The sequence below is a fragment of the Arvicanthis niloticus genome, chromosome 6 (genome assembly GCF_011762505.2).
Source record: "Arvicanthis niloticus isolate mArvNil1 chromosome 6, mArvNil1.pat.X, whole genome shotgun sequence".
NCBI classification, from domain to species: Eukaryota; Metazoa; Chordata; class Mammalia; order Rodentia; family Muridae; genus Arvicanthis; species Arvicanthis niloticus.
The window spans coordinates 51,549,711-51,574,012 of NC_047663.1; the positions used below are offsets into that span (position 1 = coordinate 51,549,711).

General features: G+C 49.5%; 3 protein-coding genes across 9 annotated transcripts; all 3 read left to right on the top strand.

The window, feature by feature from the left end:
• Nucleotides 1–2,782: 2,782 nt before the first annotated feature.
• On the top strand, nucleotides 2,783–15,398 carry Alox12 (arachidonate 12-lipoxygenase, 12S type). 2 transcript variants are annotated; one of them, XM_034506138.2, is made up of 14 exons: nucleotides 2,783–2,992; nucleotides 3,473–3,674; nucleotides 4,718–4,799; nucleotides 4,908–5,030; nucleotides 5,141–5,244; nucleotides 5,492–5,652; nucleotides 6,457–6,600; nucleotides 7,751–7,960; nucleotides 10,459–10,545; nucleotides 10,769–10,938; nucleotides 11,609–11,730; nucleotides 14,484–14,584; nucleotides 14,706–14,876; nucleotides 14,994–15,398. In XM_034506138.2, the coding sequence occupies exons 1-14, from the start codon at nucleotides 2,858–2,860 to the stop codon at nucleotides 15,171–15,173; spliced, it is 1,992 nt and encodes a 663-aa protein (XP_034362029.1). In that variant the 5' UTR covers nucleotides 2,783–2,857; the 3' UTR covers nucleotides 15,174–15,398. The 2 variants fall into 2 exon arrangements, with proteins under 2 accessions (XP_034362029.1, XP_076792564.1); XM_076936449.1 differs by lacking the exons at nucleotides 2,783–2,992; nucleotides 3,473–3,674 and having other exon boundaries at nucleotides 4,889–5,030.
• A 2,181-nt stretch (nucleotides 15,399–17,579) lies between these two features.
• On the top strand, nucleotides 17,580–19,286 carry Rnasek (ribonuclease K). Its single transcript, XM_034507116.2, has 3 exons — nucleotides 17,580–17,768; nucleotides 18,418–18,494; nucleotides 18,939–19,286. The coding sequence occupies exons 1-3, from the start codon at nucleotides 17,691–17,693 to the stop codon at nucleotides 19,078–19,080; spliced, it is 297 nt and encodes a 98-aa protein (XP_034363007.1). The 5' UTR covers nucleotides 17,580–17,690; the 3' UTR covers nucleotides 19,081–19,286.
• A 42-nt stretch (nucleotides 19,287–19,328) lies between these two features.
• Nucleotides 19,329–22,190, top strand: Bacc1 (BPTF associated chromatin complex component 1). Of its 6 annotated transcripts, none has more exons than XM_034507108.2 (6): nucleotides 19,426–19,623; nucleotides 19,781–19,875; nucleotides 20,422–20,523; nucleotides 21,188–21,375; nucleotides 21,596–21,700; nucleotides 21,923–22,190. In XM_034507108.2, exons 1-6 carry the CDS (start codon nucleotides 19,603–19,605, stop codon nucleotides 21,985–21,987), a joined length of 576 nt encoding a protein of 191 aa, XP_034362999.1. In that variant the 5' UTR covers nucleotides 19,426–19,602; the 3' UTR covers nucleotides 21,988–22,190. The 6 variants fall into 6 exon arrangements, with proteins under 6 accessions (XP_034363006.1, XP_034363002.1, XP_034363005.1 ...); XM_034507110.2 differs by having other exon boundaries at nucleotides 21,927–22,190; XM_034507111.2 differs by lacking the exon at nucleotides 20,422–20,523 and having other exon boundaries at nucleotides 19,334–19,623.
• Nucleotides 22,191–24,302: the final 2,112 nt, after the last annotated feature.

A 24,302-nucleotide genomic window follows, 5' to 3' on the forward strand; every position in this document is an offset into this window, starting at 1 on the left:
ATACAAGGCATCTGGGAAGCATTAAAAAATGACTTACTAGATTTCACAGGACAGAGTTCCTCCTGTCACATCAGAAAACACCAGATAGCAATGACCACACTCAGAGAGGAAAGTCCTAGCCTTCCTGCAAGTAGAGACAAGTGGGTATCCAACTTACTAATTAGAAAAGTAAATGTTACATTATCTACCTTAAAATCATGTCCTATGATCACACACTTAAAATTACATGGCTGATAATGTAACGATAATTTCTTATGAGTAAATGCCTCAAGAAACTTATATGAGTCTCTATAGCCCTGTGCCATACACAAGCTCCAAAGCAGCACAGCAAAGACATTAGAGACATCATCCAAAAAGAAAAGAAAAAAGACAAAGAAGTGACTGCAAAGTGAGGTGTTTTAGCATGGGAGAAAGAAAAAGGATGGAATTGTTACATTGTTACATTTAGAAAACGTCTTAAGAAGCATCTTGGCTACAGTATAATGCAAGGGTCCCCGTGCTCTGTCCACATCCCCCGGGCATAACCCAGCAAGAAAAGCTTTGATCCAGAAGTTACAAGTTGAAGAGACAAGTTACAGAAGAGTGGGAGTTGGCTTCTGGCACAGATAGCAGGCACTGGACCTCTGGACCAACAGAGGTAGCTTTGAAGGTCCTAGACAAAGAGAAGGCACTGTTCCTTCTTGTATCATATGTAGGTAGATGATAGCATCAGAAGACAGATTTAAACTATAATGTTGAATTCTCTCTATTAAAGAGTCAGGAGAGGAGCTGGGCATGGTGGCGTGTGCCTTTAGTCCCAGCACTCCAGAAGCAGAGGCAGAGTCTGTGAATTCTAAGTCAGCCTGGCCTACATAGTAAAAACTCTCTCAGATAGATAGATAGATAGATAGATAGATAGATAGATAGATAGATAGATAGATAGAAGAGAGAGGGAGAGAAACATCTGAGAGAATGTGTGAGGAAACCTGTAAGTCCATATTTGTTTATTCGTAATGAAGCTGGCCCAAGGCTTGTATAGGTTTGTAGATAAACAAGTTCCTCAGAGACAGAAATGTGTTAGGCCTGAGTTCGATACTCAGCACTACAGAAAACAATTAAAAATTAAATGTATCTTCTCAATATACTACATTGCTTAAAAACTGAAAAATGAGGGGGGAGCAGGTCTGGGAAGTGAACATCCTGGTAGAAACTGAGGAAGCTGTGGATGATAGGGAACAGGAGAGGGATTCATGACATTCCATCATAAATAATAATACGTTAGTGCACAGAGGGCCATGTGCCAACCATTGTGCTAAGTGTTTGAACACATCACGTCATTGAGCATACATAGCAGTTCAGATTGCTTTTCTTAGTGCTCTCTCGCTCTCTCTTTCTCTCCTTCTCTCACATGTAACCTCACAGCACACCAAAGTGGCAAAAAAAAAAAAAAAAAAAGCTTGTCATAATGCATCAAAGAAGAAGTTTTGAATTAAGGAATCATTTAGTCGATACGTACCAAACTGTGGGAAGGCAAAACATGACCTATGGAATTGCATGTCATGCAGCCTGCTGTCAGGAACCAAGGGGAATGTATAGAAACGGGTGATCCAAGACACTGAAAGGAAGGGGGCTGTCACTTGACAGACTCCCAATCCAGAACACGGAACTTCTAGGCAGAAATGGGTCTGGAAAATTTGCAAGGTAATCCACTAAAGACCTGATGTGCCTCAGGGTTTTGGAGGCCTGAAGGTGTGACCTAGAAAGTCTTAAACTTTCCCTTCCCCGAAGCAGCAGCATCCTAGGTCCAGAAAACAGATCCTCCTGGCCCTGGCCTAGCTACCAAACTATAACATATTAGTTCTCAAAAACCTAGTTAGGGATTTGTACATGTGACAAAGTCTGAGTCCTGAACAAGTTTCCCACTATTCACAAAGTCCCTACCAAGCACAGTTCTTACTGCTGTTCATGACTTCCCTTTTCTGAGACCCAAGACCAGGAGATAACTTGGGAAGAAAATCAAACCTGGGATCCCCTAAAGAAAGGCTCACTCTCCTTACCTGGAAGAAATAAACTCATTCCTTTCCTGTTGGAACATAACTGATTCTATACTGCACCTTCAATACTCAGACTGGTACTCTGCACCCACCGTCTGGAGGAGGTTGGGCAAAAAGAGGCATTCACTGTCCTTGGCCTCCCTCAAGATGTGTGGCCTGTGACACTTTGTGTATTTGAAATCTTAAAGTCTGATGTTCAGGTGAGTGGGAGAGATGATGGGGGTGGGGCGAGAAGGAAGGGGGCAAGGCAGCCTGGGAATCCCTGGGGTTTATTGAAGGGGTGATTTCAAAAGCAGTACAGAGCAGGGACTTAGTTTTTGGGGACCACAGATGGTCTAGTAGCTAGGCATCTCCTAGGCCCTCCCAGGCTCACCTGCTACAAGCATTTCTCTCAGCCCAGAAGACACTTTTCCCTCCAACATTTGAAAAATGGTTTCAACCCCTTTGCAAGTTCTCCTAAAAGCCCAGAGATCTTGGGAAGGGCCCTAAGCCTAGCTCCGCCTAGCTCCTGCACGCGTCCCCTGCCATATCTAAGCTCTAAGCCTCCCCCTCCAATCCTCAACCCTCCAGCCAGGGTCCCTTTGGTTTCTCTCATATTGTAGCTGATCCAAAAGCACAACCCTTTCCCAAAGCCTGCTCTTGGGCTGGGCTAGCAGGTTCAGGCTAGTCTGGGGCGGGGACTTGGGAGTGCCTAGGAGTTGTGTGGGCGGGGACACAAATCCATCTTTTTAAAGCCTTGGACCTGGCCCTGAGGCGACGGTGGCCCTGGGCGGTCTTCGAATTAAACTTGATTTGGATCGCCTCCTGAGAGGCCAGAGGGCGCCATGGGCCGCTACCGCGTCCGCGTGGTCACCGGGGCCTGGCTCTTCTCGGGATCCCTCAACCTAGTGCGTCTGTGGCTGGTTGGGGCGCACCGGGAGGCGAAACTGGAGCTGCAGTTGCGGCCAGCGCGGGGCAAGGTCAGTGGGCAAGAGCTGGGGCCCTCCAGTGTCCGAGTTGGGAGTGGGAGGTTGTCAAGAGACGGGAGGCTAGGCACTGTGACAGCACGACCGCGATGGAGTTTTGTGGAGGTAGGACGCCAGGAGTGATCCTTTCCCAGACCCCGGCCCAGGCAGCCTCCGGGTCCTGCATTCATAGTCCCAGAGCTGATATAAATACAGGACTTGTGGTCAGTCGAAGCTCCTCCAAGTTCCAGTGTGGTGAGAGCTAAGTGGACAGGATAAGACAGGTGATGATCTTCATCATCTGCTCAAATCTCTTGTCAGCGCGGTAAACTCTGGTCTTCCCTCAGAAGTGGGACACCTTAGACCCACCAGACAGGTTAGGGGTGGAAGAGGGAAGGAGAGCAGGGGTGAGGTGTTCTTTGACGGCTGCGGTAAACTGAGGCTCCACAAGGGGAGACTTCTCCCAATCCCTTCTACTAAGTGTGGTCCCCGCAGGAGGAGGAGTTTGACTTCGACGTTCCCGAGGACTTGGGGCCACTGCAGTTTGTGAAACTGCACAAACAGCACACCGTTGTGGACGACGCCTGGTTTTGCAACCTCATCACGGTTCAGGGGCCTGGGACGAGTGCAGAGGCAGTGTTCCCTTGCTATCGCTGGGTGCAGGGAGAGGGAATCCTGAGCCTGCCCGAGGGGACAGGTGAGCAGGCAGAGTCCTACCCTGGGGAAGTGGACGGAGGTGGAAAGAGGAGTGCTGGCGGCGATGGAGTGAGGGAATAGGGCTAAAGAAGAGGGGAGGAAAAGAACATGGAGAAAGGATGGGCAGGCACCGGACAGAGTTTCCAGGGCACAAGTGAGGAAATGAGAAGTTAATTCCCCAAGTGTTTCCCGGAAATAAGTGATGTTGCAAATGAATTAAAGAGGGAGTAAGAGATCCGGAGACTCTGTTTTCCTAGATAAGAAGTAGGTCATGGAGCCGTGGACACAAACGGAGAATTCTGTGATTCAGAGTTAGGACAGGACAGGTGGAGGGATCACAGAACAAGAGCTATCCAATGAGCAACGGGCAGCGAGGACGGGCTGATGGGCAGCTAATTTGATTCGATAGTGGGGACCACCTGGGAGGAGAAGGCATGCAAAAGAGCTGTAAGACATCGCATTTTTACCATAGGAAACAAGAGAAAGAAATGCGCAGAGGCAAGTGAAAGCCAGGGTGGTAAGGGCGGGAACACTTGGAAACAGGTGGATCTCACTGAGGTGGCACTGGAGACAAGTCAGTAGCTGTAGAGTGGTGATCAGCTCCGGAGTCGAAACCAGGCAATGAAAGTACAGCATTTGGGGTGTGAGATTAGCCAAAGCAACAAGTAGCTATAGGTGTGGTGTCGGTGACGAAGATTTTATCACCTTAATTATCGTGACTCCCCCCGCCCCACACACACACCTATTTTAGATATTGATGAAATAGAGTCAGGTAGGAGATTTTATGAGCTGAAGGAACAGGGAAACATGGCAGATATGGGATTCTGGTCTGAAAGAGAAAGCTGTGGTTGAAGTAAGTGAAATTGTGAGCTCAAACTGACAGGAACCGGATGAATGTGTCCGGGGATCAGTCAATGGAGGAAAAGCCAGAGATAAAGACAACAGAGCCCAGCAGAAAACATGAACTCTGGCTACAGAGAGAGTAGGGGAAAGCGCAAGAGGGCTTAAAGCAGACAGATGTGTAGCTAATTGTAACTTTCCCAGCCCGCCTGGCAGCAGACAACGCCTTGGATGTCTTCCAGAAGCATCGAGAAAACGAACTGAAGGAAAGACAACAGACCTACTGGTAACCATTTACACACAGGCCTCCCAACTGTTCCCCGCCCCCCAGTCCCCACCCTGCACCCATCACTGATCTCAACACTTTCTCTGAAGTGTTGTCCCCAACTTGTAGCTGGGCCACCTGGAAGGAAGGCTTACCTCAGACAATAGCAGCGGACTGTAAGGATGACCTACCTCCAAATATGAGATTTCATGAGGAGAAGAGACTGGACTTTGAATGGACACTGAAGGCAGGGTAAGGAGGGCTGACGCTCATGGGATAGGGACTGGAAGATCCAAGCATGGAGGTACATAGTGAGGGGCTGAGGGTCAGGTGATGGGTTCATGTCTTAACACCCATCCTAGGGTTCTGGAAATGGGCCTCAAACGTGTTTATACCCTCCTGAGAAGCTGGAACCGTCTGGAAGACTTTGATCAGATCTTCTGGGGCCAGAAGAGTGCCTTGGCTGGTCAGTGGCTTCCCCAGATCGCCATTACCTCCTAGTGGCCCCTTTCCATCAGAATCCATGGTCCCCATAGATCCTTGCCAAATTATGATATATTATGCCTGATATTCTCACAGAGGCCTCAAAAATGACAAAAATAAAAATGGGCTGAGCATAGGCTAGTCTAAGTCCCCAAGGTTCAATGAGAAGAACAGAAACATCTAAGCTGTGGTAAATCTCCTCCTTTCTGTGCCCTCCACCCCCATCCCAGAGAAGGTTCACCAGTGTTGGCAGGATGATGAACTCTTTGGCTACCAGTTCCTCAATGGTGCCAACCCCATGCTGTTGAGACGCTCCACCTCTCTGCCCTCCAGACTGGTTCTGCCCTCTGGGACAGAGGAGCTTCAAGCTCAGTTGGAGAAAGAACTCAAGGTACCTTCCTCCCACCTGCCCAGCATTGTTCTCTTATTACTAGTGTGTAAGACCTCGTGAGGTTGAGACAATGGAGAAGGAGGCTTCCCTGGGTGAGTGCTGTAGTAAGAAAAAGCCCTGAACTGTGTGTGAAAGCTACAAGGAACTCCTGTATGAGTGGGGAAGGGTTGGGATTCCTCGGGCACAGGCTGGGTCCAGAGACTTTAGCTGGAACAATGACATTCTTGCAGAGGCTTTTTTTCTGGACTCCAGTGACCTTGGCAGATTAAAAGGAAAAGCCCGTGTCATGGCGCTGGGAGATACAGGAGGTTTTCTGGGAAATGTTTAGCGATGCGAGTTTGGGAAGTGGCCACCAGGAGGGTAACCCTGTGCACACTGTAGTCAGTGGTAGTGGCGGCTCGAGAGGTTCCATGGAGTATTCCTCAGGGTCGGTGAGATTCTTATAGAGCTCATGAGAGATGCTGAGGTGATGGAAGCTGAGAGCAGAGAGAGCACTTAGGAAGGATAAGATGGGGGACTGACCATCTGGACAGAGTCAGGTTGATAGTGCTTGTGGTGCAAACTGGATTGAGCAGGCCTATTCTGTACCCAGCTCTACAATGTATCCCCACACAAGGTAGCTACAAGATATCTCATTCTTTGACTTAAGATTGGAAGAACTGGACCAACAAGGTACAGTAGCTCTGCCGGGAGGAAGGACAGTAAAAGAAGCTGGAATCGATGTCTGTGAACACCTTAACCTTTGTCTTGGCCCCTCTGTGTGTGAACTTTGCACTCTAAGAATGGATGCATTCCTCTCTCCAGAATGGATCCCTGTTTGAAGCTGACTTTATCCTGCTGGACGGAATTCCAGCTAATGTGATCCAAGGAGAACAACAGTACCTGGCTGCCCCTCTTGTCATGCTGAGGATGGACCCCAGTGGGAAGCTGCTACCCATGGCTATCCAGGTAAGGCTTCCCAGGTATTTCATTCCTGATGCTGTTTTCTGTTACATAAACCTCTGCATCTAGAAACTCAATTTCTGGGTGCTTGGCTCCCAGGCCCTCTCTCTACTGAGTCCTAACCTCATTTCACAGTCCAGTCCCACTGACTCACCCAAATGAAAGTGCTTATTTGTGAGTCACAGAAGCAGCTGGGTGTGATGGTGCATACCCATAGTACCAATACTGTGGAGGCAAGAGGATCATGAGTTCAAGACTACCCAAGGATACATGACAAGTTCCAGGCCAGCCTGAGTGACATAGTAGGATCTTAAAACAAACAAAAAGCAAACGGCCTCTTGAGTCTTCATCCCATTATCTGCAGCTCTCAAATGTCACTGTGCTTCTGAATCACCTCACGTGCTTGTTAAAAACACAGGTTTCTGTGTTGGGGTGTAGCTTGGTGCACAGGGCCCTGAGTGGGGCAGAAGGGGGGAGGAAGTCCTACCCTAAGAATTTCTTGTTCAGTGTATCTGAAGTGGGATCTAAGAAAGTGCTTTCTTTATGTGTTCCAAATTAATGTGGAGACTTAGTAGCTGAGGGCCACAGAGGGAACCACATTTAATTCCTTGGTGTCCTCTGCTTCTAAACATCCACTGTCACCCACTGCTTTCATCAACCATTGACGAGTACCTCAATAGTCTTACACATCCATCATTGTTCTGTTTTTGTTGTTCTTCGAGGTAGGGTCTCACTGTGTGGCCTTGGCTGGCCTGGAATTCACCATGTAAACCAGGCTGGCCTTGAACCCACAGAGACCCACCTGCCTTGGCTTCCTGGGTGTTAGAGTTAAATCGTTGCACACCACACGGGCTCACATCCATCCAGCCTTTGCTTTCTCTTTCATCGCTTGATCTCGGAGCCCCACTACGTTTTCCCCACACCTCTCCTAGTACCTCCTTTCTGGACCCCTGCTTCCCATCTCCAGAACCCAGCCTGCCCACCATGGCATTATAGCTAGGGAAGTAGAGTCCCTTCTACTTGAGTGTAAGCCACTGGAAGGAAACAGTTTTGCTTAGTCATCAATTTCCCCAGGAATTGTGACTACGTGGACATACATACATGTGACATACACGGAGTGGGAGTTCAGTAACTACCCAATTTCTATGTCTCCCAGATTCAGCCTCCCAGTCCCAGCTCTCCAGCTCCAACATTGTTCCTGCCCTCAGATCCTCCACTTGCCTGGCTCTTGGCTAAGATCTGGGTCCGAAATTCAGACTTCCAGCTGCAGGAGCTCCAATTCCATTTGCTGAACACTCATCTGGTGGCTGAGGTCATTGCTGTTGCCACCATGAGGTGCCTCCCGGGACTGCACCCTATCTTCAAGGTACAGGCTTGACCCTCTCTGTCCTGTCTCCCTTAGTCCCAAATGAGCTATTTGGAGACAGTATCTAACTGGACCTGGAGCTCACCATTTTGTCTAGACTGGCTGGCCAGCAAGTCCCTGGAATCCACCTCTCTCCACCCCCCCACAACACAAAGGAGGGAGATACAGCATCAAAAATCCTCATAGCAATCTGTGAGTGAGAAGCTGGGGACAGAACTGTATCAACACCTTGGAATTTATTTTAATCAAGCTGAGTCCTTTAACGTTTCTTTGGGACTATTATAAGTGAGATCTCTGAAATTCTCAAATATCTGGCAGTCTCACAGCAGGCTTACAACATAGCCGAAATATTGTCAGATGGAAGTGGAGGGGGTTTTATCCCTACCTTAGAAGATTTAGTATTTACCCAGGAAGACAAGTGGCTAAGAACCACCCGAGGATGGAGGAGGTGGCTGGCGGATAAAATGCTTGCTGCACACATACAAGGACCTGAGTTAGGATCCCCAGCACCTGTGCAGAATCCAAATGTAGTGACACATCTCTAGCCCCTGCAGTGTGACGGAGGGAGGAGAGAGAGGAGAAAACCAGCATGGGCACCATGACACACACACGTCCACTCACACATACTCGCAAGCAAATAAAACAGTAATACAAATGAAAAGATCTGGAAAATCTTGATGACATTTCACACGACGTGAATATGCCAGAGAACACAAAATTGGTGTAAGCTTCTCAAAGAACATGGTTGTCAGAACTAGTTCAAGGGCCAAAGGAGGGGTCTGGTTTTAGTCACGTGGTGGGTAAAGTGTTGATGGGGTATCTAAGTGAGGTGTGTGGCAAGAACGATTAAATCACTCCAGCTGGATGCTTCTATCTGACCGCCCAGGCCTGGCCAGCTGTGACTCCTTTGGAATTATCCCTTTGGGTAACACAGTCTGAGTAGTAGTATCTTGGATTTTATTTACTGCATGAGGCCACCTGCATCTGTGTCTTCTAGTCGATGTGTATAGTTAAGGCCGCTATTCATACAGAAAATTTTCCTCTCTGGATCAGCCTTTGCTTGTCCCTACCCATCCTAACAACTACATCCCATGCCTCACACCACAGGTCACAGAGGAGGGCTAAATATTCGAGTGTCCCCAGGGCCTCATTAGTGTTCACTTTATGGACTCTATGATTGTTGAGTCTAAATTTCAAATCTTACCCTGATATTTTCCAAATGTCCACTTTTTTTTTTGGTTTTGTTTTGATTTTAGGACAGCGGGCTCATACAGCCCAGGCTGGCCTCAAACCAAAGATTTCCTTAAACTTCTCTGGTCTTCCTGTGTCCATCTTCCACATGCTTGGATTGGAGGTGTGCACCACCACACCCAGCTTATGGGGTGCTGGGAATGGAACCTGGAGGCTGTACATATGCTACCCAAGCATTTGCCAACTGGGCTCCATCTCCAGCCTAGATGTGCACATTTGTAAATGATGTCAGGTCTCTGGTAGGTTTGTTGAAGAATGAATGGCTTAAAGTACAATGTGACGAATACTATCCGAAAAGCTCCATCAATTGTTGTTAGGGGTTGGTTCCAGGCATCTTTTCTCCTCATGTGAACTTGGGGCAATCTATGTCATTCCAAGTCTTGTGTAAGTTTTTCAAGTTATCTCAGATCAATGTGAACTGCTTTGATATCTCAAAATCGGAGAGCGCACTGAGTCACTCCTATGGTTGGCATAAACAATTCAGATAAACACCAAGAGTAGATGAAGCATGAATATTCACTGTGTAAAAAAAGAAGACAGAGGAAGTATATGAGAATGAGGTGGTGTTTTTTAACTGCCAAGGAGAAGGAGAGGGGAGGCCAATAGTACCAACAAGGCTGGGGACAGGATGGGTGGCGACACCTCTGCTGTGTAAGCAGACAGCTTCATATACCCTCCCCTCCAGGCACTCCTGAAGAAACCCAAGAGTCAAATAACCAAAGACTGGCGGTACAGTTTTGGTAAGGAATATATAGGCTAATTTAAACTATGTGGATATAAATGATAGAATACAGGAAATATAAGGGAGGCCGAGAGTCCTTAAAAGACACCCCCACTCAAGGTGGAAGGGAATGAATAGCATCTATTAATGGGAATCCTTTCTGTGGACAAATACTTCACAGATCATCTACATAGTCACACACAGTGCTATGGCTCCCCTGATTAGAGCCTATTGTTGCCCCCTGTTGGCAGATGAGGATATTGCAGATTAGATGGTAATTATCTTGGCCAAGTGTCTGAGTGGTAAGGTATGGGTTGAAATCCTGGTCACTATTGGCTGCAGAGGACAACCCCTGAGGAGTTTAGAGAATACGAATGAGTGATCCAAGAAGCAAGAGACCAGCCTGTCTGAGTTCAGCCTGAGTGAAAGCACCCAGAGGACAGAAGGACATTACGCTTGGGTGTCACCTTGGTGTCAGGTCCCACAAGAAAGGTATTCAAGTACAGCCCCTTTAATCTCCACCCAGCTCCTAGTTCCCCACATCCGTTACACAATGGAAATTAACACACGAAGCCGGACCCAGCTCATCTCAGATGGAGGAATATTTGACCAGGTAAGGGAGGTATGGAGCTACCTAATCTCCCAGCTCCCATTGATAGTCTGAACATTTGGGGAAGCCAGACTAACGTCTATGAAAATCTCAAGCCTGGCCCTATGAGTCCTGTCCCTCCATGTACATTACTATAAACCTGGGAACTCCGCCTCTGAGCCCCCTGGAACCCTGGCTCTCTACTTCGCCTTCCATCCATCAAGACTTGTCAACTCTCTTGTCCCAGGTAGTGAGCACAGGTGGGGGCGGCCATGTTCAGTTGCTCACTCGGGCAATGGCTCAGCTGACTTATCGCTCCCTCTGTCCTCCTGATGACCTGGCTACCCGAGGCCTGCTGAGAATCCCAAGTGCTCTCTACGCTCGGGATGCTCTAGAGCTCTGGGAAGTCACTGCCAGGTGAGTGAGAGGGAAACGGTGACTCCAAGGACATGGGTGAAATCTGGTTGGGAGCAAAAAATATCTCCTCAGAGAGAGAAAGGACCAGGTGGAGTCAGTTGTAAGGTTTAAAAACAAAGAGACGAGAGTAGGGGTGGGACCCATATGAGGAGGGCTGTTGGAGTAGAGGCTGGGGGATCTGGAGGTGTCAGGGTTTGTTAGGAATGACTAGCAGGTGTAGATTCATAGAATTACTAACTTTTTTTTTTTTCGAGGCAGGGTTTCTCTGTATAGCCCTGGCTGTCCTGGAATTCACTCTGTAGACCAGGCTGGCCTTGAAATGAACTCAGAAATACACCTGCCTCTGTCTCCCAAGTGCTGGGATTAAAGGCATGCGCCACCACTGCCCGGCGAATTACTAACTTTTATTTCTTTTCCTACATCAATATACCTGAGCCCTGAGGTGTAAATCACAGGATGCTTGTTTAGTATGAGCAAGGCCTTTATTTTGATCCCAACACTGTAATAAACTAATTGAATCTTTAAATGAAAATTAAAACCTCAAAACACAAATCTGGTAGAATCTGGCCCAGGCACAGTGAGAGCCAGATGAGAGGCCACCATAGAAAAGGGGTGCAGAGGTGAGAGGCAGGAGCCTTCTGCCCTCAGCTCTGCTTCCTTCTCTGGGCAGGTATGTGAAGGGGATGGTCCATCTCTTCTACCAGACTGATGATATTGTGAGGGGCGACCCAGAGCTGCAGGCCTGGTGTCAGGAGATCACTGAGGTGGGGCTGTGCCATGCCCAGGACAGAGGTAAGATCTGTCCCAGAGACCCAGCAAGTGCCCCTCCCCAGATCTCAGGGACGGAACCCCCCAATCACATCCTCCTTCTATCCGTGAAAGCATTCTCCGTGCCTCCGGACAGCCAGGAGCATCCTATATGCCCAGGTTGTCCTCACAGAGAGACCCACCCATCACTCATACTCATGTCCTCAGTCATGTTCATAAATGCCATAGCATGAGGCTCACCCAGTCCAGAGCCACAGCCAGTGAGTTCTCCTCAGTCCCTGCTGAGGGTTATGTCCTGCACTCAGGGATCTCTGCCTGAAGACATAAATGGGAAAAATCTACCTCTAGAGCCCATCTGGTCCCACCATGGCTATCCATCTTCCTCCTGCCTGCTACCGTCCACACAGAGGCTTCTGGCATGCTACACGTCTGCCAGACTGCAAGGTCATTTCCAGGTGCCATCTCAACAATATCTGCATGCTCAAATCTGAATTCAAAGCCCTGATCCTTGGGGCTCAGGTTTCTCTGGCTAAATCTGGCCCTCGATCTCCACCTTCCCTACCAGCAGTGAGGATGCAACCTCTATTTCCAGTCAACTTCTATCTGTTTCCTCCTTTACCTACTGAGAGAACTAGCCCTTCATGGGTCATCTAAACATAGACTCTCCCCTTCTCTGGCTTTGAGGCCCCTTCCATACTCAAGACTACTGACTTAGGGTTTTACTTCTGTGAACAAACACCATGACCAAGGCAACACTTATAAGGACAGCATTTAATTGGAGCTGGCTTACAGGTTCCGAGGTTCAGTCCATTATCATCAAGGCTGGAACATGGCAGCATCCAGGCAGGCATGGTGCAGGAGGAGCTGAGAGTTCTACATCTTCTTCTGAAGGCTGCTAGCAGAATACTCACTTCTGGACAGCTAGGACTAGGGTATTAAAGCCCACACCCGAAGTGATATACCTATTCCAACAAGGCCACACCTCTTAAGAGAACCACTTCCTGGGCCAAGCATATACAAAACATCACAACTACCAGCCTGCATCCCATCCACTGCTTCTTTATGGCATGGAGGGACCATCATAGCCAGGCCCTGCAATGCAGGAACACCTGTACCCTGAAGAGACCATCTCCTTGAGAAAGCAAAGGGTTCACCACTCTGACCCTTCTGGGACTAAGATTTCTCTAGTGTTTCTTGGTCCTGCCCCTTAGACTTCATGTGTCCAAATAGACTCTTCTCCCTGGCTGTCTCCTTAAGCAGTATCTACATCCTGAAATTTACAATAACTATTCAGTGTCTTAGTCTGTTTGGACTGAAATAATGAAGTGAGACAGACAGGGTGGCTTAAGCGTCTGAGGCGTATTTCTCACTGTTCTAGAGACAGGAAGTCTGGGGTTAGGTACCAGCATGTTTGGGCCCTGGAGGACACTCTTCCAGGTTGCACAGGTGACTTTCATGGCACTACATCCTCTCTCATAAGGACACTGTCATTGCTCACGAGAGCTCCACCCTCATGACCTTATAATGTTCCAAGACTCCTCACATCCACACTAGTGGATGATTTCAAAATACTAACTTGGGGGTGGGAACACAAACACTCATTCCACATCATAAGTGTTGACTTCAATCCCCACAAATAATTTCTCGGCCCCTCCTTGCTCTGTTCTCTCTCAACTCTTGGAGCTCATTTTTGCCTAATTTTCCTGATGAAAATTAGAAAATCAGAGGAAATATGCTGAAATTAAAATGGGTAATGGAGTAGCAGCCAGGAACCTGAGTTCAAAGCCAGCCTCTGCTTTCCCTGCTCAGTGTAATCTTGACTAGCAGTTTAATCTCCCCGGTCTTTGGTTTTCTTATCTAGAAAACAGGTGTAATTAAAGCTCCCACGTGCACTGCAAAATAAAGTTCACCTGAGGTGCATTCAGGACTTTTAGACAGGGTCATTTTTAGACAGGGTCATTTAGCTTAGCTGGACCTCAAACTTACTATGTAGCAGAGACTGGCCCAGAACTCATGCTCTTCCTGCCTCAACCTCCCAAATGCTGGGGTCACAGGCATGGAACAGGATGTCTCTTGTTCTTTGTTTTATAACATAGAGACTGTCTAGAAATAGAAAGAATCATGAAATTCTTCACCGAATAGGCATAACTGATCACCCAGCCCCTAATCCTTCCATAATAACAATATCTATATTTCCTGAGCTATTACTATTTAAACTTTTTGATGTCTTTTTATTTTTAAAGACAAGCCCTCACTATGTGGCCCCAGACAATGGTGCAGGTGGGCTGGCCAGGAGCTCACACTCCTCCTGCCTGAGCTGGGGCTACAAGCACGCAGCACTACATCCACTGTGCAGATGGAAACTGGAACGTGGAGAGGTTAGGTAACCGGTCTGAAGTCACCAAGATGTAAGTGATGAGGCCAGTATTGAAATCCATATCTGATACAAATACATCTACATAAACAAACAAATACACATCTGTTCTAAAATACACATCTTTTTTTTCACATCTTTTTTTTTTTTTTTTTTTTTTTTTTTTTTTTTTTTTTTTTTTTTTTTGGCTTTTCGAGACAGGGTTTCTCTGTGTAGCCCTGGCTGTCCTGGAACTCACTCTGTAGACCAGGCTGGCCTTGAACTCAGAAATCCACCTGCCTCTGCCTCCCAAGTGCTGGGATTAAAGGCGTGCGCCACCACCGCCCGGCTCTGTTCTAAAATACAGACCTACCAAACTATCTTTATTTTTTTCCTCTTTAAAACCTGTTCTTTTCCTGCCCAGGATTCCCTGTCTCCTTCCAGTCCCGGGCTCAGCTCTGCCATTTCCTCACCATGTGCATCTTCACCTGCACTTCCCAGCATGCTGCCATCAACCAGGGCCAGGTACAGACAGCTGAAGACCCAGGCCCCAGAAAGCAAGCGTCTGGGCCTTGGGAAACCCAAGGGAGAGGTGGGGATTCAAATCCTAACACCTGGGATCTAAAGCCTCGGCTTCCTTCTGCAGCTGGACTGGTATGGTTGGGTACCCAATGCTCCATGCACAATGAGGATGCCTCCACCTACCAGCAAGGATGATGTGACCATGGAGACCGTGATGGGGTCGCTACCTGATATTCAGAAGTCCTGTCTTCAGATGACCATCACGTGGCATCTGGGTCGCCTCCAGCCAGACATGGTGAGTAATGGCCAAGGAGTGGGAAGTGACAACTGGGGGAAATGTGTCAGCACAGGGGGCTGGGTGTGAGGAGCTCTGTCTTCCAGCTGAAGCCTGAATGGTCCTTTCTGTCCTCAGGTACCTCTAGGACACCACAAAGAAAAATATTTCTCAGACCCAAGGACCAAAGCTGTGCTCAGCCAATTTCAAGCAGATTTGGAAAATTTGGAGAAAGAGATTACGGCCCGGAATGAACAACTTGAGCTGCCCTATGAATACCTCAAGCCCAGCCGCATAGAGAACAGTATCACCATCTGAGGCAGAGCTGCTGGGACCCAAAAGACTTCATCAGCTCTAGGACTGCCACTGCCCACTTGATTCTGTGCCTTCTTATGTCTGCTGCCAAGACTCTAAGTCCTCTCCTGACTAAACACTCCACATCAATATTCTACTACAGGGCACTAAATGTTCTGCTGTTAAGAGGAACAGTTTAATCTTTGGAGGGCCACCCACTTTCTACCACACATACTTAGCTCTCTCACTCTGCCACTAGTGTGTGACTATGTTCCAGTAAAACGTTAGGTGTGGACACTAAGATATGAACTTCACGTGTCTTTGTTTAACCATTTAAAAACAAAAACAAAGCCACGTGTCGTGGTGCATTCCTTTAATCTCAGCACCTTTAATCTCGGGAGGCAGAGGCAGCAGATCTCTGGGTTCAAGGCCTGCCTGGTTTACAGAGTGAGCTCCAGGACAGTCAGGGAGCTGCCCCCAACAAACAAACAAACAAACAAAACCAACAAACAAAAACCAACAAAACCAGATACAAAAACAAAAGTGCTTTGCATGATTTCAGGTTAGATTTGGTCTAACCTCATATAAGCCTCAAGCCCCAAACCCCATTTTCAAAACATCCAAGTGCCAGGGCCGAGGGGAGGAAGGTTGTATTTCTGGATGAAATCAACTACTTCAGCTAATTCTCCTTTGCCAGGAACCAGCCCTCATGCTTGATGGCCAACCACATGTAAATTCCAGACTCTCTTCCCCTCCGCCCCTACTTTTCCATTTTGAACACGCACCCTGAAGAGCTATAAATAAAGGTGTAACTGGCCCCAAATAAAAACCATTTCACCAAATTTCTTCCTTCTCTAGCAGTCACGAACGAGAGAGGCAGGAAACCCTTGTTTTGAGCCTGCGCTTCCAGGCTCACTTATACCCTGTAACAACCATGTGCTTCACAAGTTCTCTTCCCCAACCCCAAGCACTTTAAGAACAATATCTACAAAATAAACAGAATAAATGACATGAGATTCCACTCCATGACCCTGTTCCTGTTTGGTGCCTGGGTCTTGAGATTAATATTGTTAATTGTTCTGTGGCTGCCGTCCTTACTAGGATGGGCACACCAATCTCAGTGCAAAATTCTTTTTCACCACTGGCCCTAAGCTGGAACCCCAGCCCTAGAGGGGAGGGAATGTTCTTTAAACATTTCTAATTGTCCCAAATACTTACTACAAATGTTTCTTATTAGTGGACTTACCACATTTCTCTGTTGGAGAGGAAGGCCTAGTCTTATTTTTACATTTTGTGGGGCTTTGAATGAGAATGGCCCCACAGAATTGTGTAGGTGAATGCTTGGTCAACAGGGGTGGAACCCTTTGAAAGGATTACAAGGGCTAGGAAGTGTGGCCTTGTTGAAGGAAGTGTGTCACTAGGGGTGGGCTTTGAGGTTTCAAAAACCCATGCCAGTCAGTCCTGCCCCCTACCCCCAAATCAGGATTTAGCCCTCAGCTACTGTTCCAGGCCATGCCATGTATGCTGCCACGCTCCCCCCACCATGATAATGGACTACATTTCTGAAACTTTAAGCAAGCCCCCAGTTAAATCCTTTGTTTTGTAAGAGTTGCCATGATCATGGTGTTTCCTTACAGCACTGGAACAGTGGCCAAGTCACAGCTTGTGCCTTGTCTTACTCAAAGTAGAGGCAGCTTCTTTTGTGGAGAAAGAAGCAGAAGGAATATTTCTGTTCATTTTCTCTTTTCTCCTGTACACTTAGCAAGGCTGCTTCCCTTCATGTATCCAATGCATCTGGTCCCTTATTTTTCCTGCTTGTAGCATTTATAACGATACTGCATTGCAACTGAAGCATTTCCAGGATCAAGAAGTCAGTTTTTAAAAAGCGTCCCTCAAAGCAGGATGCTCAGCCTCAGGAGGGAACTCTTCCTTTTTCTTTTCAAAGTGTCAACGCATCTTTCAAAAGGGAGACCTGGATAGAAGCGATAGGCCGGCACATCGAATCTCCGGTACTCGGTAGTTTTTCCCATCACAGAAGACCACCCAAGACTAAGAAGGTATGTGAGGATCCAGACGACCCCAAGCTTCTCGTCCTGACATAACAATCCTAACAGTTTTGTGGACTCTTTCCTGACACCAGGTTACAGCTGGTTCCTGGTCATGTGATCTGCCAAAGTCGGTCACGTGAGAATCCTGCTCCTTCCATTCCAAGCCGGGGTAGGCGACGAGCGGGAACCCTCTGGCCCTAGTTCCTGCACCACTCACGCCTCTGCCACCCGGCTCAAGGAGGACTTGTAGGGTTTCTGCCTCGGTTTCCGACACCGTGTTCCCTATCCCCAGGCTTGGCCTACCACGCGTCACAGCGTTCTCCTCTGAAAGTCACCCCTCAGAGTGGTCCGCGCCCAAGGCCACGCCCCCCGTCGCTCTGCGCCGCGCAAGTCCCCAAATATCCAGTTCCCGTCCCAGCGACTCCAGGGTTCCCTCTCCCTGCTTCTGCGCAGCGCTCCGCTCAGTCTGTAGCGAGCTCTCCCTCCCTCCTCCATGGCGTCGCTCCTGTGCTGTGGGCCTAAGCTGGCCGCCTGTGGCATCGTCCTCAGCGCCTGGGGAGTGATCATGTTGGTGAGGGGACTAACCCGCGAGAATCGGAGCGGGTCAGAGGGGTTCTGGGGTTGAAGGGCTGGGACACAAGGAACCTGCAGGCCTTAGGAAGCAGCAGACTGATTAAGGGGCTAGCTAAATAGCCGCTGGAAAACGAGACGGAACTCAGATCCAAACAACTGGAGCGAAAGGGTGCTGAGGCAGGACCCTGGGAATGGGAGTCAGCTCTGGCAAATTTGTGGACCCCTCAAGGTAAACAAGAGCTAGGTCCCTGAGACCTGCGTGAGTTGAATGGAGGCGAGGGGGAAGTGTGCTTGCCCCGGACAACAGTAGCCGAAGCCATGCTTCCCCAGGTCACTAACGGCCGCCACTTACAGAAATATGAAGTGTTGTGTTTCCCTCATCTCTTCTGTCTGCTCCCATGATAATGACGCGTCTTGGAGAGGTGTTTGCTATATACCTCCTTATACCCAGTTACTCTTCCCAGTATCCTTCCTCACGCCCTGTTCCAGATGGCTGAACCCGAATCCAGATTCAACCACCCTGCTCTTAGCTCTTTCTGGTTAATCTCTGGCGCAAGTGTTGGGCCAACATTAGAAATGGGAGGAGCCTAGGGAGCGACCAAAGAACGAGGGTAAGAATTTGATAACCTATTTCCTTACCCTTCCAGATAATGCTCGGGATATTTTTCAATGTCCATTCTGCCGTGTTAATTGAGGACGTTCCCTTCACAGAGAAAGATTTTGAGTAAGTGGTCGGGTACTTGGACGAGTTGGGCGTAGATGAAGTAACATGGTTTGGGTTTATGTGGAGGACACTTCTGAAGACTGGACATTTATGGTCCTAGGTTGGGGACTTCAAGAAGAGGTCTGCTGTCATGCAGGGTCCTAGTTTCAATCCCCAGCACGAGAGAGTGGGGTGAGGGAGGTGTATACTTGGGAGCAGTCTTGCAAGCCAGGTTTCCGTGGCCACCTCAAGCCCACCGGCTTAGATGTGGCCTCTTCCAACATTTTGCCTTCCTGATCCTTAGTCTACCTCTGTAAAATGGATACCACGATAGAATTCATCTGGTATGATTCTCGGGGAGACTAATGGAAGTTAAAGTGCTTTAGCATGGTGTCTGATACATAGAACTTGCGTATTGGATGCTCTGAAATGGCTGACATATCCCTGCTTACTCGCCACCTTCAGGAACGGCCCTCAGAACATATACAACCTGTACGAGCAAGTCAGCTACAACTGTTTCATCGCCGCGGGCCTCTACCTCCTCCTCGGAGGCTTCTCCTTCTGCCAAGTTCGTCTCAACAAGCGCAAGGAATACATGGTGCGCTAGAGCGCAGTCCGACTCTCCCTCCCCATTCCCCTCCTCTATTTAAAGACTCCTCAGACCGTCTGTCCCGCTCATCTGGAGTCCCTTGGGACTGTTACCCTGGCGAGCTGTCATCCCTGGCCCTGCAAAACTGCTGCCTAACCCCTGGAGGGGACCGGGGGTGACCGCGCCCTGTTCTGAACTACAATAAAAAGAAGAGGTTCTCCTAAGCTTGGTGTCTGTGCTTTCGGGGAGGGGGCGGGCCTGGACTTGAAAGACAGAGACCGGCCTCAACAAGGAGTCCGAACCCTCCGACGGAAGTGGAATGAAGCCAGCCGGAAGTGGAGCGACGTCTTCCATCTCGTCTTCCTCCGCGCAGCTAGGCAACTTGAGTGATTGGGGTGAGGCCGGGTCTCAGCCAATCAGCTGCAAGAAGGGCGGGACTTCCTGCGCGGGAGCCAGAGCGGCCGGCTGCCGGGCTCTCCGTGGTTTCCAGCTCGCGTGGTGGCGGCGGCGGAGCGTCTCCGTGAGGAGGTGCGCGGGGCCATGACGTCAGCGTCCACCAAGGTTCGACCTCCCTCGCGGACTGCGCTCCCTGGCGGCCACGGGAGGGTGGGCCCCCTGCCTGGCTCCCGGCTAGTGCGCGCTGGGCGGGGGGCGGGCGGATCCGAGGCTGGGTGGGACGGCGCGCTGCCGGCCCCCCGTAATGCTGCTCCGCCCCCAGGTTGGAGAGATCTTCTCCGCGGCCGGCGCCGCCTTCACGAAGCTCGGGGAGTTGACGATGCAGCTGCATCCAGTATCGGACTCTTCCCCTGCCGGGTACGTGAGACCAGCCTAGGACCTGGACGCCGAGAGCGGACGCTTGGACTCAGTCACAGACACGACCCTCTCTAGAGCAGGGAGCTATATTAATTCCTCTGTGCCTGGCCCGGCGCAGTGTAGGTGGTGGTGTTGAATTAATGAATGACAGGTAAAGATACTACCGAGTCCACAGCTCTCCGCTGCAAACCGACATACTGTCTGCCACCTGTCATAAGCTTTGTAGACTCCCTCAAACTGCTGCTACACATCTTTCAAGGGTTCTGTTTGTAAGGCCCCTACTTGTTGCATTGGTTTCCGTGGGTTGTTTACGGAAGCAGTTACATGATGAAGAGACATTTTCAAGTGGCCCAGGATGCAGTTTCATGTGGCTAGCGGTTTGTCCCCAGGGCTTTTTTTTTTTAAGGAGGTCCTTTTATGAATCTTTGAAAGGTGCCCCTAGAGACCAGGGGGAAGAGGCTGCTGGCTGTGGACGAAATAGCCTGTGGGCTGGTTCCACACATTTCCTCTTCCATTTTTGCTATCACCCTTCTCCCCTTCCGACAGTGCCAAGTGGACGGAGACGGAGATAGAGATGCTGAGGGCTGCTGTGAAGCGATTTGGGGACGATCTTAATCACATCAGCTGTGTCATCAAGGAACGGACAGTGTGAGGGAGGGTGGCTGGCCGAGAACGGGGAGGGTGGGCAACTTTCTTCCTCCTTACCCATTGTTCTTTCTCAGAACTCCCAGCTCAGCATCTTTCCTACTTCGTTCCTAGTTTTGTTAGCATTTCCTTGAAGACTGAAAGACCATAATTGTGGCAGTTGGTCGTAAGTTCAGGAAATGCAGTGGTCACTAGGACCTGCAGAGAATTTTATTTTCATGGTGCCCAGATGCTCAGTGAGTGTGTTTGATGATAAGAGTTCCCTGGCTGTTTATATAAATCCTTTGAGACTAGCATGCCCAGGGATGCATTTGGAACTAATTAGTTGGTCAGGTTCTATGACAAAATCTCAGTCTACCTTTATGTCACCACAACATACCTGGTGGCCCTACAAATCCATCCATCTCTCCCAGAGGATCATGAAAAGGATCTTTCAGGCCATTTGGTTCAGGGACTCCATTCCTCATAATCCATTAGCACTAAGTGGATGCAAAAGTTCTGAAGGTGTGTGTGGGAGGAGGACCCTCATTACATATGAATTAGGGCCTTGACCTGCATATTTACAAAGGAACTCTTAGAATTTCTTCAGATTGGCCCATTATTCCCTCCCCTGGCTCTTCCCTTAGCTTCTCTGATGACACCCTAATCTGCTCTCTCTCGTCTTCAGGGCTCAGATAAAGACCACTGTGAAGCGAAAAGTGTATGAAGACTCTGGCACTCCCCTCCCAGCTGAGTCACCCAAGAAAGGACCCAAGAAGATGACATCCAGTGTCCTCTCACCTCCAAATGCCCCCCCACCCAGCAGCTCCAGTGTCCCTGAAGCTGGGGGTCCTCCCATAAAGAAACAGAAGGCTGGTGAGGGCTGTGGAGTTGCTGCCTAGGGTAGGGGTTAAAGGTCGTATCTGAGATTCAATAGAGAGTTGGGCCTGGGTCAAAGAAGGAGAGACCTCTCTTCTGTACTCTGGTGATTCCAAAGCGGGTAGAGGGTTGTGTAGAGCATGAAACTTTGGCAAACTGGGAGGAGGGAAAGAACACAGTCAGGGAAACCTAGAACTTAGCCTATGCCCCCTCCCAGATGTGACACTCAGTGCTCTGAACGACTCCGACGCCAACAGTGACCTGGTGGATGTCGAAGGGCTAGGAGAAACTCCTCCAGCCAAGAAACTCAACTTTGACCAGGGTAGGAGTCCTCCTCCTCCCACACTGGCTGGGGTGGGGAAAGTACTCACCTGGATGGTAGGGGAGGGTCCCAGCAGAAGCCCCTTTCTGGTGCAGGAGCCTCAGAAGGAAGATTCAGTGCAGGGGATCGGGTCAGTTAGTAATACGACAATTGAGGAGGTGAGGGTTTTCTTGGAAGACTCCGTGCTTGCTCCATCTCTGTCTGTTTTACTTCCTGTTCCAGACAGCCTGACCCTGGACTCTGGCCTTCTCTCCACCTCTGCTGATGCTCCTCTACTGTCCTGCTGAGCCTTCCACCTCTGACCCTCATTGTTCACCCTGGACCTGTGGATCACCTGGGACTCTAAGCAAGGACTGCATGAGAGAGGGTCAGAGAGCTGCTGGAGCCGTCCACCTTGTTCCTGATAACCATGTGCCCTCACCCTTTGACTTCTGTCTGATGGACATTTTTATACAGAAAATTATAATTAAAAAAAAAAAAATTCTCTCAGCACGGTGCTGCCAGCTGCTGTTCCCTCTCCTCTCCTTCACCCTCGGGGGTGCGGCCTCTTCTCGGTAGCTTGAACCACCCTGCCTGGAGCAGCCCAGCCAATATTGGCAGACTCACTTCCCCATGCCAATATTTCTGTGCTGCTAGAGCCAGGAGAGTTGGGTGTGGGCAACAAAGACTCTACTTTGCTCTGTGGGCCCAGAACTCATTCCCAGTGTTCCTGACAACTAGTATCAGCCTACCTGGGGATTTTAGAGGGGTTCTTTCCAGTGCCTCCTGCCCCACCTTGCAAGAACTTTATCACAATACCCTAGATTGTGTGTGTGTGTGTGTGTGTTTCGCTTCTCCAGGGTGGCCTCCCAAGGCCAGGCCTCAGCGGTGCCTCCCATACCCTCGCTCTAACACCACAGTGTGGTTTGGACGTGGCCACAATGCCGTACAAACCACAGTGTGCTGCTGGGGCGGGAGCAGGACTGGGGTGTGTCGAGAGGAAGACAGCACCATGAAGGCCCCCACCAAGAGTGAGATGGAGGTGTAAAGGCAAACATGGTCCCCCAAAACACTGGGGGGAAAAAATCAGGAACCAGCAAAAGTAGTTTAGCAGGCAACAGGGGGATAGGGCCCTGGAAGATGAGTTCAATGTGATAAGCTTGGAACATTCTTTACTTCCGTAGGAATTCAGCTCTGGGGATCCTTAGGATAGTGGCAGAGGAAATAGGGGATGACTGGGGAAGACCAACAAACTGCCTCCCGACAAAGGCAGGGACCTAAGGCTTCCTGTGTCCATTCCTCCCTCCCTAGGTCAGAACCCAAGAGAAATGCTAGAAGAGACAGGGCCAAGGACAGCAGGGTTGGGAGTTGGCAGTCCAGAGGTGGTGGGGCTGGAACACGGTTGAGAGAGGGGGGCCGGAAGTCGCCCTGGGCCCTGGGCCTGCCACAAGATGGAGGCCAAAGGCAGGAAATGGAGGCCAGGAAGAAAGGAGAGCAGCAGAGCCCAGCAAGAGGCTCATCTCGACCAGAGGGCAAAGTATTCAACCCCAAGAGCTGCTTCCATTCCCCATGGCCCCCCAAGACCCGCGCCCACCCACACAGCAACACTCATTAGCCCATTCACCAGGCCCAGGCAGGCAGGCCCACCCCTGAGAGCCACGTTTAAGCAAAGACAAACATGCCTTTCCCCACCCCCAACCCTAGGCCTTCCCTTAGCCCTTTCCTCCTGTCCAAGACTTGATTTTAAAAAGAACCTCCCAGAAGGCAAAAGTTTCTTCTGGAAATTTCAAAACAAAACAAAACTCTGTAAAACCCAGATATTAACCTCCCGCATATCATCCCACCTTTTAGCACCACCAAGCTTCCGACACACCCCCCAAAACTCTCAGCAATCCAAAGGTCTAAGATGGTGTGTGTAAGCAATCTTTTTAGGCCCCCTAGTATACCAGACCCTGTCCAAGACTACCAAGTCTCCTATATCAAGCCCTGCCAAGGCCTCCTGCTCCTTGCACCCTCCAGGGCCTCCAGAAACAACTGCTGCCCCCAGCTCCCATCCCAGTAAAGCTTTTGTGGGGGTGTAAAAAAAAAAATCAAACACTATCTTAATGTCTGGGGATATTGGGGGGTTCTCGAGTCTCAAGCTTTGGTTTCAATATGAGGTCCTACATCTTAGGGGTACAAGAGAAAGCTTCTCTGGTCATCCCCCCAATTCTAAGAGTTACAAGGCGCAACCCCACCCCACCACGCACCTCCAAACCTCCCCCCAACCGCCACGTCTCTCCTGAAAACAGGGGACACTTTCCTCCCCACTTACCTCAGCTACTCTCCCCTGAGATCCTGGTCCCCTATTTTGAAAGGAGCAAATTTTGGGGTGCATCCCTCACATTTGGGGTGCAGGAGAAAAGAGACGCCCCAGTCGCATCGCTGGCCTCCTTCCTCTCAGCTGGCTCAAGGACTGGGGAGTGCCCTGGGGAGGGGGACCCCCACAAGAGAGCTCTGGAGGGGTTCCTCCACTCCCAGTCAGAACTGGGGACACCCCCCCAAAACCCGTCCCAGCCCATCCGTCTCCAACTCGGCGGGAGAGGCAGCTGCATTGCCCCAGTCAGATTCCCCCAACACTACA

Excerpts from the sequence above, each read along its gene's own strand:
- Alox12 (XM_034506138.2), top strand. The coding sequence starts at position 2,858 with ATGGGCCGCTACCGCGTCCGCGTGGTCACCGGGGCCTGGCTCTTCTCG. Across the intron at positions 5,245-5,491 it reads CCAGAAGAGTGCCTTGGCTG|AGAAGGTTCACCAGTGTTGG; the intron begins GTCAGTGGCTTC and ends CCCCCATCCCAG. Across the intron at positions 5,653-6,456 it reads AGTTGGAGAAAGAACTCAAG|AATGGATCCCTGTTTGAAGC; the intron begins GTACCTTCCTCC and ends TCCTCTCTCCAG.
- Rnasek (XM_034507116.2), top strand. The coding sequence starts at position 17,691 with ATGGCGTCGCTCCTGTGCTGTGGGCCTAAGCTGGCCGCCTGTGGCATC. Across the intron at positions 17,769-18,417 it reads CCTGGGGAGTGATCATGTTG|ATAATGCTCGGGATATTTTT; the intron begins GTGAGGGGACTA and ends TTACCCTTCCAG. Across the intron at positions 18,495-18,938 it reads TTCACAGAGAAAGATTTTGA|GAACGGCCCTCAGAACATAT; the intron begins GTAAGTGGTCGG and ends CGCCACCTTCAG.
- Bacc1 (XM_034507108.2), top strand. The coding sequence starts at position 19,603 with ATGACGTCAGCGTCCACCAAG. Across the intron at positions 19,624-19,780 it reads TGACGTCAGCGTCCACCAAG|GTTGGAGAGATCTTCTCCGC; the intron begins GTTCGACCTCCC and ends CTCCGCCCCCAG. Across the intron at positions 20,524-21,187 it reads GTCATCAAGGAACGGACAGT|GGCTCAGATAAAGACCACTG; the intron begins GTGAGGGAGGGT and ends TCTCGTCTTCAG.